The 14702-nt window shown below is 40.8% G+C and overlaps 1 protein-coding gene across 1 annotated transcript in view; it reads left to right on the forward strand.

Annotated features, from left to right (window-relative positions):
• Positions 1-2440: 2440 nt before the first annotated feature.
• The window catches only part of Ube2u (ubiquitin conjugating enzyme E2 U), a 50151-nt gene continuing 37889 nt past the window's right edge, over positions 2441-14702 (forward strand). The window contains exons 1-4 of the mRNA XM_045149155.1: positions 2441-2506; positions 4446-4527; positions 11887-11979; positions 14577-14674. Coding sequence (XP_045005090.1) covers positions 2441-2506; positions 4446-4527; positions 11887-11979; positions 14577-14674 — 339 coding nt within the window. The remainder of the gene's footprint in view (positions 2507-4445; positions 4528-11886; positions 11980-14576; positions 14675-14702) is intronic.

Consider the following 14702-nt stretch of genomic DNA (forward strand, 5'->3'; position numbering starts at 1 on the left):
CTCTTTCTCTCATATAAGAATTTGTATTAGTTCTCTGCATTACAAAATACAGCTTGAGCAACCCCAACCCAAATGTCTGAAATGTGAAGGGCTTCATTATTTGAATTGTTTTGAGTGCCAACATGAAGTTCAGACAGTTTCAGACTCCTGAATTTTTAGGGATATTCACCTATCATAGTTTGTACAAACATTCCAAAGTCAAAAAAATCCTGACACATTTCTGGTCCTAAAGCATGTTAGGTAAGGGATGTGCTGTACAGAACATAAAACAGCATCCATGGATGAGTCTACAGGTCTCGCGTGTGATGCAGGGGTGGCTTTACTGAACGCTTTTCTCAGGATTTCACAGGGCGTCGGCTGCTTGGATCAGGAATTCAGGTCCTCTTACAAGTTCATGGGGGTGTGGATGAAATCTCCATAAAGCATTTAACACAGTGCTGCTTGTTTTATGGAAAGTGTTGGCTGTCACCCACTCTACAGCAACTTGTGATGGAGCCTTTGATGGTATTCTTTCCCTTATTTCTCATAGTGACCATGCAAGGTGGTATCATTGGCTCATATATTTAGGTCTAGGGAAACTAACTTCTTAAAGGCTTTTTATTTATTTTTTTTTTAATTTTTTTTTTATTTATTTGAGAGTGACAGGCACAGAGAGAAAGACCGATAGAAGGAGAGAGAGAGAATGGGTGCGCCAGGGCTTCCAGCCTCTGCAAACGAACTCCAGACGCGTGCGCCCCCCTGTGCATCTGGCTAACGTGGGTCCTGGGGAACCGAGCCTCGAACCGGGGTTCTTAGGCTTCACAGGCAAGCGCTTAACCGCTAAGCCATCTCTCCAGCCCTTAAAGGCTTTTTAAATAGGCTAATAAGACATGGGTATCACAGGCTACCAGCTCTGTCTTGAGAGCACCTGCTTTTTACCACTAGATATTAAATCAAGATCATGAAGAAAGGCCCTGAGATGGTTGTTACCCAAACATGCATACATGATGACAAATCTATTAATATGCCAGAGAAGGACATGGCATAGGAGATGTGGAAAGATGATGACATCAGTGTTATATATGAAAAGTATATTCAAGCCAATATTTGCTAAAACAAAAGGTGATTCCATGAAGATGAAACTATTTTCAGAAAGGCCTCTGCATATAGGTTTTTAAGTGGCTCAGGTACTGAACAGCTGCTGCTGTTAATTGTAGAACGCAACTTCAGTTACTACACACATGCCGGATGATAAACACACACACATGTGTACATGCATGCATGCATATACATATTCTTCCTCTTGCTCCCTCACTTCACTGCAACCCCAGTTCCTTCTCAGCTTAGAAGCTTCCATAACCAAAACACACCTCCCAGGAGCCAGGAGATAAGCTAATTGCAAAATCGCAAAGTGCTGGCCAGCCAATGGGTACAGCATTGAGTACATTTTCAAAAGAACAATGCTGTTTAACACGCTGCCATGGGTAGCTTGGAGCTGGAGCAGGGTGGACCTCAATTAAGGGGGAGTAGAGAAGAGCAATGTTGTAGAAATTGATCCACACTTAAAAGCGATGGTGGAGACAGGGTGAACTGGGGAGGTGACTGCGGCCCCCATGAGCAAAGAATTGTATGGACACATACGTTTAAACATTTGACCATGACAGGGCAGTCTGGATGTACCAGGATGTTCTGTATCCAGGCAAGCGACCACAAGGTTGAGACTTATCAGCAACCAAAACTTTTGGTGAGTCAGTGCGAACCCTGAAGAAGAGGAGTTAAGAGTAATTTCAGGTTTCCACCCTGGAAAAGAGGTGAACAAACTGGAATAGAAAGCTAGCTTGGAAGACAGAATTGATTTCAGTTTTAGAAACTTGAGTTTAGAATGTGTTTGGAACAGGGTGGGTGGGTAATAGGCCTGCAGGATCTGCTAATCTTTTACCAGGGACAGTCACAAAGCCAGAGGCACTTCTGCGACTCCTCCTCTAGGTCCTGCGACCTCCTAGTTGGTGGACTGAAACGGTGTCATCTTTCTTGGCCTTTCAAGGTGAAACTGTTCGCTGATTGGTTGAGGGGCGGCCAACCGCCCGTATCCTACTTCCCCACGAGGAAGCCGGTTGCTGGGCGACCCATTTTGCTGCGTCCTGCTAAGGTGCCAGCACTTTGCACCTGTAAAGTTGAAACTTCCAGCACAACCTTGGGCCTACGTTTCACTGCCAAGGCTGTGTGGGGAACTGCGAGCTGGCACTGGGGTGACATGCCCGAGAGGAGACACACCCAGCTCTCCTTCGGGAATCCTCGTCTAGAGGACCCAGAAGTGGGAAAGTCGCTGCTGCGTCCTAAGACTTAGACATCATTCCCTTGGAGCATTCCCGGATTCAGGGAAGCTGTCAGTTAGCGGGGTGTAGGAGGGTGACTCTGCCTGAGGAGTTTGGGGACAAGTGACAGGCACTGCTGTCTAGTCATGCATTGCAGAGCTCACAGCTTGCTGCAAAGAGACCTCAAGGAGTTGTACCACAGTACCTGCAAGGTGAGCGCTGGGGACTGAGGAACTTGCTTATTGTTAGGTGACCATCCTAAGAAGCACTTTAGTCCGTGTTCAGTCTATAAATCACACTTCACTACAGAAGTGTCATTGAACTAATCAATTCCATAATAATAACTATTTCAAAGTAATAATGGATAATTTTAAGTACATTGTGCTGGGTCATTTATTGTGACCCAATATCAGATCCCAAATATCAGGGTGTGTAGAGTAGTAAGTGACTACTTGGAGCAGGTTATGCCAACTAATTATAATATCATAAACAAGAGTATTTTATTTTCTCCCATTAGTGAAGAAAGGCTCGGAAAGGTTAAGTATGGAAGCCATTCTAAGGTTTTCTGGCTTGTTGCTCACTGTGTTCTACTACAGTTTTCACCAGCATAGTGGATAAGTGTTTTGCTTATTTAAATGCGGAGGAAGACTCCTTTGTTCCAACTGCCACCAGTGAAATTAATGTACATAAGGTAATTTATGGAGAATAAGAAATGGGTGAGAGGAGGAAAGAGGGAACCCTTAAGAAAAATATATAGAAATCAAGCCATCCATGGAGTAGAGTGTGAGCACTCCCAAGAGCTACCCTGTGAGCTGTAGTTCAGAACACCCTGTTCTGTTTTCATCCTTGCTGTGGACACTTTCATTTTATTCATTTTTTATTTATTTGAGAGAATGAGTTCTTGCCACTGCAAATGAACTCCAGACACATGCACCTCTTTGTGTATCTGGCTTTTCATGGGTACTTGGGAATAAAATCCTGAGCTGGGAGCCTTTGCAGCAAGCACCTTTAACCACTGAGCCATCTCTCCAGCCAGCCCTGAGCATTTTTTTTTTTTTTTTTTTTTTTTTGGTTTTTCGAGGTAGGGTCTCACTCTGGTCCAGGCTGACCTGGAATTAACTCTGTAGTCTCAGGGTGGCCTTGAACTCACGGCGATCCTCCTACCTCTGCCTCCCGAGTGCTGGGATTAAAGGCGTGCGCCACCACGCCCGGCTCCTGAGCATTTTTTTTAAAGCCCTCATTGGAGATTTTAGAAACAATGATATCAACAAGGTATAGGTCCAGACATGTGATAATATTTCTGTCCAGTCTGAACTCTGTAGTTCTCTGACAAGATGATGGGATATATAAATACAGGTAATGTAGATACAACAGATAAAATGTTCATCTAGACAAGTTATGCCTCCTCACTTCTTGCTCAGAAATAATTTATTGCATGTACTGAAGGAAGCCCAGCATAATTGATAAGATTTTATATGAAATACATTCTTGTCTCTCCATTGGAGCTATACTTAAGTATAAGAAAACTGTTGTCTATCCGAAGTGTAATCTTGGAACTTAATGAAAATATTTCTACTTCTTGCCTTCTGCATGGTGTCCACATTGCCTTAAAAAGTATTCAAGAAGCACGTGCTTTCCAAATATTTCCTTCTTTTCTAATTTGAATCTTAAATAGCTAATCACTCACACAGACACTGACAGACACATACCTCAGTCTTGATGTTTTAGTCTCACTTGTGATTTTCACATTTATAATTTGCTCTTAGTTTACTATTTTGCATGCTTCCTAGACTATATCTTAACTTCTGTAGGACAGACAGCACCTCCCCACATCAACAAATAAGTTTATCGAGGAAAAAATAAACAGATTCTGCTGGGCATGATGATAGGGCACATGCCTATCATCCTAGCACTAGGGAGGCTAAAGTAGGAGAATCACAGTGAGGGCAGCCTAGAGCCACAGAGAGAGTTCCAGGTCAGCCAAGGCAAGAGTGTGATCCTGCCTGGAGGTGGGGTGTGGAAAACAAAACAAAACAAAGCAAAAAAAAAAAAAAAAAAACAGGTTCTGATATCCAGTGTGACCTTGTTCCTGACTTTCAAAACTATAATCAATAAACATTTATCTGCTTTTATTTTTCTTTCTAATTAAAGGGCATTACTGCCAAGCCTGTAAGCGAAGACATGATGAAATGGGAAGCTGAAATTGAAGGGCTACAGGATTCAATTTGGAATGGTTTGTGTTTTGAAAAGCAGTCTATTTTTAAATATTTTAACAACTGACTTTTATAAACATATAACTTTCTGGAAATCCTTAACATACACAAAGCTGCATTATTTCAATTTTCTGGAACTCTGAAAGTGCTCATGTGTTGATTAACTCTATATTCAAGTGCTGATTTACTCTATGTTCATGTGTTGATTTACTCTATGTTCATGTGTGGATCTACTCTATGCTCATGTGCTGATCTACTCTATGCTCATGTGCTGATCTACTCCATGCTCATGTGCTGATCTACTCTATGTTCATGTGCTGATCTACTCTATGCTCATGTGCTGATCTACTCCATGCTCATGTGCTGATCTACTCCATGCTCATGTGCTGATCTACTCTATGTTCATGTGCTGATCTACTCTATGCTCATGCGCTGATCTACTCTATGTTCATGTGCTGATCTACTCTATGTTCATGTGCTGATCTACTCTATGTTCATGCGCTGATGTACTCTATGCTCATGTGCTGATCTACTCCATGCTCATGTGCTGATCTACTCTATGCTCATGCGCTGATCTACTCTATGCTCATGTGCTGATCTACTCTATGCTCATGTGCTGATCTCCTCTATGCTCATGTGCTGATCTGCTCTATGTTCATGTGCTGATCTACTCTATGTTCATGTGCTGATCTACTCTATGTTCATGTGCTGATCTACTCTATGCTCATGTGCTGATCTACTCTATGTTCATGTGCTGATCTACTCTATGTTCATGTGCTGATCTACTCTATGTTCATGCGCTGATGTACTCTATGCTCATGTGCTGATCTACTCCATGCTCATGTGCTGATCTACTCTATGTTCATGCGCTGATCTCCTCTATGCTCATGTGCTGATCTACTCTATGCTCATGTGCTGATCTCCTCTATGCTCATGTGCTGATCTGCTCTATGTTCATGTGCTGATCTACTCTATGTTCATGTGCTGATCTACTCTATGTTCATATGCTGATCTACTCTATGTTCATGTGCTGATCTACTCTATGTTCATGTGCTGATCTGCTCTATGTTCATGTGCTGATCTCCTCTATGCTCATGTGCTGATCTACTCTATGCTCATGTGCTGATCTACTCTATGCTCATGTGCTGATCTACTCTATGTTCATGTGCTGATCTACTCTATGCTCATGCGCTGATCTACTCTATGCTCATGTGCTGATCTCCTCTATGTTCATGTGCTGATCTACTCTATGCTCATGCGCAGATCTACTCTATGCTCATGTGCTGATCTACTCTATGTTCATGTGCTGATCTACTCCATGCTCATGTGCTGATCTACTCTATGCTCATGTGCTGATCTACTCTATGTTCATGTGCTGATCTACTCCATGCTCATGTGCTGATCTACTCTATGCTCATGTGCTGATCTACTCTATGTTCATGTGCTGATCTACTCCATGCTCATGTGCTGATCTACTCTATGCTCATGTGCTGATCTGCTCTATGCTCATGTGCTGATCTACTCTATGTTCATGTGCTGATCTACTCTATGCTCATGTGCTGATCTACTCTATGCTCATGTGCTGATCTACTCTATGCTCATGTGCTGATCTACTCTATGTTCATGTGCTGATCTGCTCTATGTTCATGTGCTGATCTCCTCTATGTTCATGTGCTGATCTCCTCTATGCTCATGTGCTGATCTCCTCTATGCTCATGTGCTGATCTCCTCTATGCTCATGTGCTGATCTACTCTATGCTCATGTGCTGATCTACTCTATGTTCATGTGCTGATCTACTCTATGTTCATGTGCTGATCTCCTCTATGCTCATGTGCTGATCTCCTCTATGCTCATGTGCTGATCTACTCTATGCTCATGTGCTGATCTCCTCTATGCTCATGTGCTGATCTACTCTATGCTCATGCGCTGATCTACTCTATGCTCATGTGCTGATCTACTCCATGCTCATGTGCTGATCTACTCTATGTTCATGCGCTGATCTCCTCTATGCTCATGTGCTGATCTACTCTATGCTCATGTGCTGATCTACTCTATGCTCATGCGCTGATCTACTCTATGCTCATGTGCTGATCTACTCTATGTTCATGTGCTGATGTACTCTATGCTCATGTGCTGATCTACTCTATGCTCATGTGCTGATCTCCTCTATGTTCATGTGCTGATCTACTCTATGCTCATGCGCTGATCTACTCTATGCTCATGTGCTGATCTACTCTATGTTCATGTGCTGATCTACTCTATGTTCATTTGCTGATCTGCTCTATGTTCATGTGCTGATCTACTCTATGTTCATGTGCTGATCTCCTCTATGCTCATGTGCTGATCTACTCTATGCTCATGTGCTGATCTACTCTATGTTCATGTGCTGATCTACTCCATGCTCATGTGCTGATCTACTCTATGCTCATGTGCTGATCTACTCTATGTTCATGTGCTGATCTACTCCATGCTCATGTGCTGATCTACTCTATGCTCATGTGCTGATCTGCTCTATGCTCATGTGCTGATCTACTCTATGTTCATGTGCTGATCTACTCTATGCTCATGTGCTGATGTACTCTATGTTCATGTGCTGATCTACTCCATGCTCATGTGCTGATCTACTCTATGCTCATGTGCTGATGTACTCTGTGTTCATGTGCTGATCTACTCCATGCTCATGTGCTGATCTACTCTATGCTCATGTGCTGATCTGCTCTATGCTCATGTGCTGATCTACTCTATGCTCATTTGCTGATCTACTCTATGTTCATGTGCTGATGTACTCTATGCTCATGTGCTGATCTACTCTATGCTCATGTGCTGATCTCCTCTATGTTCATGTGCTGATCTCCTCTATGCTCATGCGCTGATCTACTCTATGCTCATGTGCTGATCTACTCTATGTTCATGTGCTGATCTACTCTATGTTCATTTGCTGATCTGCTCTATGTTCATGTGCTGATCTACTCTATGTTCATGTGCTGATCTACTCTATGTTCATTTGCTGATCTGCTCTATGTTCATGTGCTGATCTACTCTATGTTCATGTGCTGATCTCCTCTATGCTCATGTGCTGATCTACTCTATGCTCATGTGCTGATCTACTCTATGTTCATGTGCTGATCTACTCTATGCTCATTTGCTGATCTACTCTATGTTCATGTGCTGATGTACTCTATGCTCATGTGCTGATCTACTCTATGCTCATTTGCTGATCTACTCTATGTTCATGTGCTGATGTACTCTATGCTCATGTGCTGATCTACTCTATGCTCATGTGCTGATCTCCTCTATGTTCATGTGCTGATCTCCTCTATGCTCATGCGCTGATCTACTCTATGCTCATGTGCTGATCTACTCCATGCTCATGTGCTGATCTACTCTATGCTCATGTGCTGATCTACTCTATGTTCATGTGCTGATCTACTCCATGCTCATGTGCTGATCTACTCTATGCTCATGTGCTGATCTGCTCTATGCTCATGTGCTGATCTACTCTATGTTCATGTGCTGATCTACTCTATGCTCATGTGCTGATGTACTCTATGTTCATGTGCTGATCTACTCCATGCTCATGTGCTGATCTACTCTATGCTCATGTGCTGATGTACTCTGTGTTCATGTGCTGATCTACTCCATGCTCATGTGCTGATCTACTCTATGCTCATGTGCTGATCTGCTCTATGCTCATGTGCTGATCTACTCTATGCTCATGCGCTGATCTACTCTATGCTCATGTGCTGATCTACTCTATGTTCATGTGCTGATCTACTCTATGTTCATTTGCTGATCTGCTCTATGCTCATGTGCTGATCTACTCTATGTTCATGCGCTGATGTACTCTATGCTCATGTGCTGATCTACTCCATGCTCATGTGCTGATCTACTCTATGTTCATGCGCTGATCTACTCTATGTTCATGTGCTGATCTACTCTATGTTCATGTGCTGATGTACTCTATGCTCATGTGCTGATCTACTCTATGCTCATGTGCTGATCTACTCTATGTTCATGTGCTGATCTACTCTATGCTCATGCGCTGATCTACTCTATGCTCATGTGCTGATCTCCTCTATGCTCATGTGCTGATCTACTCTATGCTCATGTGCTGATCTACTCTATGTTCATGTGCTGATCTACTCTTTGTTCATGTGCTGATGTACTCTATGCTCATGTGCTGATCTACTCTATGCTCATGTGCTGATCTACTCTATGTTCATGTGCTGATCTACTCTATGCTCATGTGCTGATCTACTCTATGCTCATTTGCTGATCTACTCTATGTTCATGTGCTGATGTACTCTATGCTCATGTGCTGATCTACTCTATGCTCATGTGCTGATCTCCTCTATGTTCATGTGCTGATCTCCTCTATGCTCATGCGCTGATCTACTCTATGCTCATGTGCTGATCTACTCTATGTTCATGTGCTGATCTACTCTATGTTCATTTGCTGATCTGCTCTATGTTCATGTGCTGATCTACTCTATGTTCATGTGCTGATCTCCTCTATGCTCATGTGCTGATCTACTCTATGCTCATGTGCTGATCTACTCTATGTTCATGTGCTGATCTACTCTATGCTCATTTGCTGATCTACTCTATGTTCATGTGCTGATGTACTCTATGCTCATGTGCTGATCTACTCTATGCTCATTTGCTGATCTACTCTATGTTCATGTGCTGATGTACTCTATGCTCATGTGCTGATCTACTCTATGCTCATGTGCTGATCTCCTCTATGTTCATGTGCTGATCTCCTCTATGCTCATGCGCTGATCTACTCTATGCTCATGTGCTGATCTACTCTATGTTCATGTGCTGATCTACTCTATGTTCATGTGCTGATCTCCTCTATGCTCATGTGCTGATCTACTCTATGCTCATGTGCTGATCTACTCTATGTTCATGTGCTGATCTACTCTTTGTTCATGTGCTGATGTACTCTATGTTCATGTGCTGATCTACTCTATGCTCATTTGCTGATCTACTCTATGTTCATGTGCTGATGTACTCTATGCTCATGTGCTGATCTACTCTATGCTCATTTGCTGATCTACTCTATGTTCATGTGCTGATGTACTCTATGCTCATGTGCTGATCTACTCTATGCTCATGTGCTGATCTCCTCTATGTTCATGTGCTGATCTCCTCTATGCTCATGCGCTGATCTACTCTATGCTCATGTGCTGATCTACTCTATGTTCATGTGCTGATCTACTCTATGTTCATTTGCTGATCTGCTCTATGTTCATGTGCTGATCTACTCTATGTTCATGTGCTGATCTCCTCTATGCTCATGTGCTGATCTACTCTATGCTCATGTGCTGATCTACTCTATGTTCATGTGCTGATCTACTCTTTGTTCATGTGCTGATGTACTCTATGCTCATGTGCTGATCTACTCTATGCTCATGTGCTGATCTACTCTATGTTCATGTGCTGATCTACTCTATGCTCATGTGCTGATCTACTCTATGCTCATTTGCTGATCTACTCTATGTTCATGTGCTGATGTACTCTATGCTCATGTGCTGATCTACTCTATGCTCATGTGCTGATCTCCTCTATGTTCATGTGCTGATCTCCTCTATGCTCATGCGCTGATCTACTCTATGCTCATGTGCTGATCTACTCTATGTTCATGTGCTGATCTACTCTATGTTCATTTGCTGATCTGCTCTATGTTCATGTGCTGATCTACTCTATGTTCATGTGCTGATCTCCTCTATGCTCATGTGCTGATCTACTCTATGCTCATGTGCTGATCTACTCTATGTTCATGTGCTGATCTACTCTATGCTCATTTGCTGATCTACTCTATGTTCATGTGCTGATCTACTCTATGTTCATGTGCTGATCTGCTCTATGTTCATGTGCTGATCTACTCTATGCTCATGTGCTGATCTGCTCTATGTTCATGTGCTGATCTGCTCTATGTTCATGTGCTGATCTACTCTATGTTCATGTGCTGATCTGCTCTATGTTCATGTGCTGATCTACTCTATGCTCATGTGCTGATCTCCTCTATGTTCATGTGCTGATCTACTCTATGTTCATGTGCTGATCTGCTCTATGTTCATGTGCTGATCTACTCTATGTTCATGTGTTGATCTACTCTATGTTCATTTGCTGATCTGCTCTATGTTCATGTGCTGATCTACTCTATGTTCATGTGCTGATCTGCTCTATATTCATGTGCTGATCTACTCTATGTTCATATGCTGATCTACTCTATGTTCATGTGCTGATCTGCTCTATGTTCATGTGCTGATCTACTCTATGTTCATGTGCTGATCTCCTCTATGTTCATGTGCTAATGTACTATATTCACATGTGCTGATTTACTCTAGGCTCTATTTTGTCATTTGTCAATATACATTAAAATTTGATGGTTTCTTTCCTTTATGCTGAATGTTTATATTATCTATGTGTGTGTACACGTTGCTAGAGCCTCACACATTAGAAATAAACACAATAGAAGATTAATCAAAATACCTTCTATCACCATGATCTCAGAGACTACCTGTCAAAATTACTATTGGTGTCAGCCCCCCACCATTAATGTTCAGTTTTTTCTGTGTGGTTTTCTCCCAAATTTCATTAGTCAAATGCTCAAGAAAATTGACCCACTCTAAACTTTAATAATTCTGAGTTGTTTCTATCATTTGTTAAGAAGATAGACTAGGCCAGGCATTGTGGTGCATGCCTTTATTCCTAGCTCTAGGGAGGCAGAGGTAGGAGAATTGTAGTGAGTTTGAGACCACCTTGAGACTACATAATGAATTAATGAATCCCAGGTCAGTCTTGGCTAGATCAAGACTCTACCTCAAAAAACCGGAAAAAAAAAAAAAAGAAGACATCAGACTACTTCAGTGAATTTAGTAGGGAGACATGTACGCAGATGATGGCAATAAAATCTTACATCTACGATTATTGGTTTTGAACGAAATGACAGAGAGGAATTAGTAAATTATCTTACAGGAGTCAGAAAGGTTTCTGAGGAACTCACATTTGAGTTGAGTCCTAAAAAACATGCTCACACCTACCAAGTACAGAAAGAGACACTCAGCCTTATAGGCAAGAAAGGATGTTGCAGATTCTGGAAAGGGTGAGTTCAGTTACCATGAAATCTACATCAGAGAAGCCAATGTGAGGGTAACCAAGATAAGTGAAGGGACAGAACTGAGGGTGAAGAGGCTGAAAACTAGTGAATTTGGGTTGAAAAGGGTGTGGTTCCAATGCAGAGGGGTCCAGGTACTGTATAGCAACTTAAGAAACTCACTGGGAGATTGACCATGTTGAAACCTCTTGTATTAATCAGACTCGACCTATATATAACAATTTAGTAAAACTCTTTATTTCTATGTTGCAGGAGTTACTTTCCAACTGACAATAGATTTTACACCAGAATACAACCTTGCCCCTCCAGTTGTGAAATTTACAACAATTCCTTTTCATCCAAATGGTAAGCACTAAATGAGACTCATTATCAGCAGAGCTCTGTCTCTGTAATCCTTATTCTTTTCAGTATTTAATAATCATGTTTCTTTTTAAGATTCTATGATTATAAAAGTAAGAATATTCACTGGGGAAACATTAAGAGGCATAAAAATTGGCAGTCACCTTGAATGTTAATGCAAAGATACCATTTTCAACTTTGTAAAATTTATTTTCATTATATGTATATGCTTTTCTACATCTAGCTTTTATTACCCTAAATTATGCAAGTCTTTATTCTGCATTATTATACATTCTTCAAAAAATCCTTTAAATGGCTGAATAATGTTTGTGATTGTTACTGTATAATTCAATAATTTATCTCTAAAGTTTTCATTTTATAAAAGATAATACACTAGACAAATTAACATTTTCTTAGAAAGTTAGATTGCTGTACCATGTTATACATAAGTCATTTCCTGAAGGATCATAACTGAAAAGATTTAAATGCTAAGAGAGAAAACTATTTAATATTATAAAAATTCTATTTAGTTTTTATTTGTGTATTGTGTACATATGTGTGTATGTATGTACATATGTGTATATCTGGGCATTTGTGTGCTCTCTGTGCATATGTGTGTCTCTAGAGGCCAGAGGATAATGCCTGATATCTTTTTCTATTGCTCATCCATGTATTTTCGTGAGATAGAGTCACTCATTAAACCCAGAGCTATTATTTATCAGTCTGGCTGAGCAGTGAGTCCAGTGATTCTTTAGTCTCTGTCCCCCTCAGAATTGTGGTTACAGGCATGTATGTAACATGCCCAGGTTTTTATGTTGGTTCTGGGGATTGAACTCAGGTCATTATGCTTATGTAGTAATTGCTCTTATACACTGAGACATCTCCCCAGCCCCTAATATCACTTTTTATGGGCTTGGTGAGGAAAGTCTTTCTAAATATGATAAAACACAAAAATGTTTGAGAACCTGTGACATTTTAAGATGCATAGACTTTTAAAAACCACTATAGCTAAGGATGTAACACTCAATTTTAGTAGACTTGGACAGGCATTATTCCTCTGACAATTTGGGGTAGTAATTTTATAGTTGCTAATAAGATACAAAAATGTATATCTCCTTAAGTCCCTAAAATATCATACTTATAATTATTCCATAGACATACAAGCATGGGTGTATGTTATATGTAAAACGCTCATTCCCAATAGCAGTGGAGGAGATAGGCAACAGAAAACATAATTGTTTTTTAGGGTCCATGGGAAGTGGTCCATTTGCCCCTCAGATACCAAAAAACAAAAGTTGGTTCAAACTCACATGAAATGGAGTAGCATGTACATATAGCCCAGACAACAATTCTCCCATATGCTTTTATTTAGTTTACTAATTCATCTGTCTGCCTATCTATCTATCTATCCATCTATCTACCTACCTACCTACCTACCTATCTATCTATCATCTATATGTTTAGTAGTACTGGGATTCAATCCAGGGCCTTGTGCCTTTTAGGCAAGCTTCTGCCACATACCTATATCTCCAGCTTTCCCACATACTTTTAGTCACCTCTGGAGCACTTATAATCCTGAATATAATGCAAATGCTTATAAGCAGTTGTCACACAGTATTGTTTAGAATATCATGACAAAAAATCTGCATATGTTACAGATACCTTTTTTCTTCTGAAAAAAATCCTTGGCTGTTTGAACACACAGATGTGAAATGTCCGCTTTAATCACAATATCCATGAACATGGAAAATTTTAATCTCTAAGAGTGTGTGAGTGTGCAGGTGCATATATGCCACAGTACACATTTCCACAGTGTACACATGAGGCCAGAGGACAACCTCTGGTGTCAGTCCTCTCCCAAGTTGTTTGGGGCAGGGTTTCTTTGCTGCTCTCTGCTGCATATGCTAGCCTAGCTGGCCTTCAAGTTTCCAGGGCTTCTCCTGACTCTGCCTTCCCTTCTCACTGCAGGATTACAGACGTGCACAACTGCATCAGCCTTTACATGGGTTCCAAGGACCCAAACTAAGGTCCTCATACTTGAACAGCAAGCCTTGCCCACTGAGCCAACTCCCTAGCCTCAGAATTTTTTTACATGGGAATCTTAAAGTGGAACTTCCCACACATTGTGTATTGCCTCTTAATAGATCAAGAAGATCTGTGAAAGCTAGATTTTCTGAGTCACTACTGAATTCCTAGAATTGTCATTGTTTAGCACATAAAAGGTGCTCACATCTCTTTTGAATAAATATGCCTGGAAGTATGTTGAAAGTTTACTGAAATTAAATGAAAAATATCATCCTATATGATAATTACATTTGTGCATATGTGTGAATGTTTGTATAGTGGGTAATAACTTATGAGTGTATTTGATAGGCAGGGGAGCAATCATATCTTATTTTATAGTTAAAATCTGATTTTGAAGCTTATAAAGTACAATAAAGCACCTATCATATCTGCTAAGACATTACAAAAGTAGTGGACACTGGACACCCACATTCCTTCTCATCATAGAAAAGAAATTAAAAAAGAAGGCTAGATGTTTTTCTGGCTTATCATTTGGATGTGTATAAGTTTTAAATAAAAATATATTATTGTTTATACAGTGGACCCACATTCTGGACTGCCCAGTATTGATTTTTTGGAAAACCGTGATAAGTGGAATACAAGTTATACCCTGAGCAGTATCTTACTTAGCCTACAGGTAAGACTATCACAATCTCTCTCTCTTG

This window comes from Jaculus jaculus, chromosome 5, assembly GCF_020740685.1.
Source record: "Jaculus jaculus isolate mJacJac1 chromosome 5, mJacJac1.mat.Y.cur, whole genome shotgun sequence".
Taxonomy (NCBI): Eukaryota; Metazoa; Chordata; class Mammalia; order Rodentia; family Dipodidae; genus Jaculus; species Jaculus jaculus.